At 37.7% G+C, this 3,534-nt stretch overlaps 1 protein-coding gene and 1 non-coding gene across 3 annotated transcripts in view; one reads left to right on the top strand and one right to left on the bottom strand.

The window, feature by feature from the left end:
* The window catches only part of LOC106869971 (WW domain-containing oxidoreductase), a 276,220-nt gene extending 275,343 nt beyond the window's left edge, over positions 1-877 (bottom strand). The window contains exon 1 of one of the 2 annotated variants that reach the window (XM_014915918.2): positions 741-877. In XM_014915918.2, coding sequence (XP_014771404.1) covers positions 741-844 — 104 coding nt within the window. In that variant the 5' untranslated portion in view covers positions 845-877. The remainder of the gene's footprint in view (positions 1-740) is intronic. The other variant, XM_014915919.2, reaches the window with a different exon arrangement.
* A 434-nt stretch (positions 878-1,311) lies between these two features.
* On the top strand, positions 1,312-1,383 carry Trnaq-uug (transfer RNA glutamine (anticodon UUG)). The gene has a single exon. It is a non-coding gene; the product is annotated as a tRNA-Gln (tRNA).
* Positions 1,384-3,534: the final 2,151 nt, after the last annotated feature.

The raw sequence follows: 3,534 nt of genomic DNA, 5'->3' as shown, positions 1-3,534 counted from the left end.
TCGGACCACCCTGTACTATAGTATACGTCAGTGTATCGCAGTATGTCATAGTACAGTGTAGAATAGTAAGTTACATAGTGTTGGGACATAGTATAGTACTATGTGGTACTATAACATAGAGCCCTGTGTAATGCAATGTAGTAGAGCTCAGCATAGTATAGTATAGTGTAGTGTAGCGTAATATAGTGTGGCATAGAATAAGATGGTAAGTGCAGTGTTATACAGCATAGTGCAGCGTGGTGTAGTACAGTGCCGCAAAGAGCAATGTGTAGTATGATGTGATATTGTGTGGTATTGCATAGATGTTTGTTTTTATACATACGCACACATTTACACAAACGCAGCATACACACACACATGAATATGAGTGTGTGTGTGTGTGGTTGTATCGCATTGTATAGTATATAGTACATAGTATATAGAACGAGGTGTGTATAACATACACAACGTAAGATGAACGAAACAACTGTTTACATTCCGTAGTCGACATTCGCAGAGATTACAAGTCAAATAGACACAGCTACATCCATATTATATTCTTTACATGTCTCGTTGAGTAGAAAATAGTCGAAACAAGCAAAGAAAAGTGAAAAACATGTCTTGAATCCTCCCTTTCGGGGAATGATAAACAAAGACAACGCATGAACCTGGCGTCCGAATGGGACAGTTTGTTTTACTGGGAAGAACGGAATTGGGTGGAAATAAAGTGAGGAAAGATAGAGTAGAGAATGTCCACTCACTTGGCATAGTAGACTTTTCCTTCGAAGGTGACCCTTTCCTCCCATCCTGGGGGCAGTTCGTCCTCGCTGTCAGTATCAACGATGCTGTCTAAGGTAGCCGCCATTTCTATCGGAAAATGTAAATAACGGGGAGGTAACTCTAAATAACACCGCTGACTCGATCAGCTGTTTTTTGTTATATGATATATATATACATATGTAAATATACGCACGCACACACATACATACATACATACATACATACATACATATATATATATATATATATATATATATATATATATATATATATATATTAGAGAGAGAGAGAGAGAAAGAAAGAAAGAGAAATCGTAAGAGAGAGAGAGAGAGAAAACGTAAGAGACCAGAGAGTGAGAGATAAGCAAATAGACAAATAAATGTGTATGTATGCATATAGATGCGCACACATGTTTGCATAAATGCAGCATACATACATACACACCCACAAACACACATATATATATATATATATCATATAAGCGTAGGAGGGGGGGGGTTGTGTGTACATAAAAGAATAAAATGCATATTAGCTAAACCGGCGGACAGATCTGGTCCTATGGTGTAATGGTTAGCACTCTGGACTTTGAATCCAGCGATCCGAGTTCGAATCTCGGTAGGACCTCTTATCCGATGGTTCAAATTTTACTTTTTTCGAAAACAAATTCAGGTTTATGTCATTTAAATAGAAAAAAAAGATGTTTCAATTTTGAGAACAACATCGATTGTGTGATTTTTTTTTTTTTTTTAGTGATGTCTTTATTAATTCGATTTACCGTAAATCAAAACATAACTATTTTTTGTAAATTTGGCTTTTTACCCTGCTTTTAGTAGAATATCTGGAGAACCTTCTAGCAACAGTTACAGGTAAAGCTGTGCAGTTAAGCAGTTCGTTTCACAACTACTTGGTTTCGGGTTCGATTTCATTGTGTGGCAACCTAAACAACTACTATAGCTTCAGATCAACTAATTCCTTGTGAATGGATTTAGTATATAGAAACTGTACGGAAACCCATTATGTATGTGTCGGTCCCTGTATTTATATTTGTTTGTTAATGTCCCAAAACATAGTGGTTGGATATCGATAAAGGAATCACATATCGTAAAACAAAATAATTACAGGGAGTGGTTGATGTGACATCTAGACTTTTAAAGATGGTGCCTCAGCATGGCCGCAACCTAGTAACTAAAACCGTCGGTCACGCGATAAGCAGCACTGCAATGTTTTGTTCACTGGAGCAGAGACATAGCAGCAAAATAACGAAACTGTGATACACGATGGGAAGATGTCAGTGTGGCTGCCTGGTTAGGGCGTTGAGCACGTGATCGTAAGGTCGCTGCTTCGATTTCTAGACTAGGCGATGCATTTATTGGCAAAAGACGATAGCATTGGATTCACAATCATGAGGTTGCAATTTCGATTCCTTAACAGGGCGACGAATTATAGGCTTGAGCAGGAGACCAAGGCATTAGACACACGATCGTAAGGTCGCGGTTTCGATTTCTAGAACAGGCAGCAGATTATTGGCTTGAGCAAAAGACTAGGGCATTGAACTGACAATCGTAAGGTCACGGTTTCGATTTCTAGATCGGGCTTCTGCAAACGACTTCGTTTTACATTGCTCTAATCGGCTCAGTTGAAAATGAGTAGCAGTAATTGCTACGGGTTAACTCTGTGACGGACTAGTGTCGCATTCAGGTTGTGGTGCAGTATTATACTTTCGTTCGCCTTATAAGTCATGATACCCTGGTTAAGCTCCGAGTTAATGAGCCCTTGGGTTCGTGACAGGCCTAAGACTAAGAATATATGATACACCTACTACAAAAATAGAAGTGACATGGTGACAATATTTAAAAGTTTAAAGGCGGCGAGCTGGCAGAAACGTTAGCACGTCGGGCGAAATGCTGAGCAGTAATTCGCCTGCCTTGACGTTCTGAGTTCAAATTCCTCTGAGGTCGACTTTGCCTTTCATCCTTTCGAGGTCGATAAATTAAGTACCAGTTGCATACTGGAGTCGATCTAATCGACTGCCCCCCTCCCCCAAAATTTCTGGCCCTGTGCCTAGAGTAGAAAAGAATAGTTTAAAGCTTAAGGAATAGAATGTTACGTAAGAGTTTTCGACTAAATCATTTAGAATATTCAGACACATTTCTTTATACTTTGATGTAAATCAATTCGTATCTTATATCCCTATTTCAAAATTACAACAACAACAATGATAATATTACTATTACTACTACTATTACTACTACGGTCATTTAACTTAGCTATATAGTGTTATTACTCGTACGCAACCATAGCATTTAGCGCATGTCTTGCTTTTGTATAATGGTTCCCTGACGATGAATTTACGTGTATATACCAGCACCTCTCACTTCTTTGGAGTAGAGTGCACATAATTTTTGAAACATATGTAGGAATTAAAGGAACTTATTGATTATATGCGTTTTGCTCCATTTATTATTATTCTTTATATCTACTCAAAATACATCACTTTAACATGGAATTTCTACCCATTAACCGGGTATAATATCCCAGTTTTTGTGTGATTTTTGCTACCCTGGTAACTATTATCATATTTACATTACAACCAAGATAATATTAACATATATATATATATATATATACATATATATATATTACTCTTTTACTCTTTTACTTGTTTCAGTCATTTGACTGCGGCCATGCTGGAGCACCGCCTTTTAGTCGAGGAAATCGACCCCAGGATTTATTCTTTGTAAGCCTAGTACTTATTCTATCGGTCTCTTTTTACCG

The sequence above is a fragment of the Octopus bimaculoides genome, chromosome 17 (assembly GCF_001194135.2).
Source record: "Octopus bimaculoides isolate UCB-OBI-ISO-001 chromosome 17, ASM119413v2, whole genome shotgun sequence".
Taxonomy (NCBI): Eukaryota; Metazoa; Mollusca; class Cephalopoda; order Octopoda; family Octopodidae; genus Octopus; species Octopus bimaculoides.
Note: the sequence above shows the minus strand (reverse complement) of the source record. Positions and strands in the feature narration are given on the sequence as shown.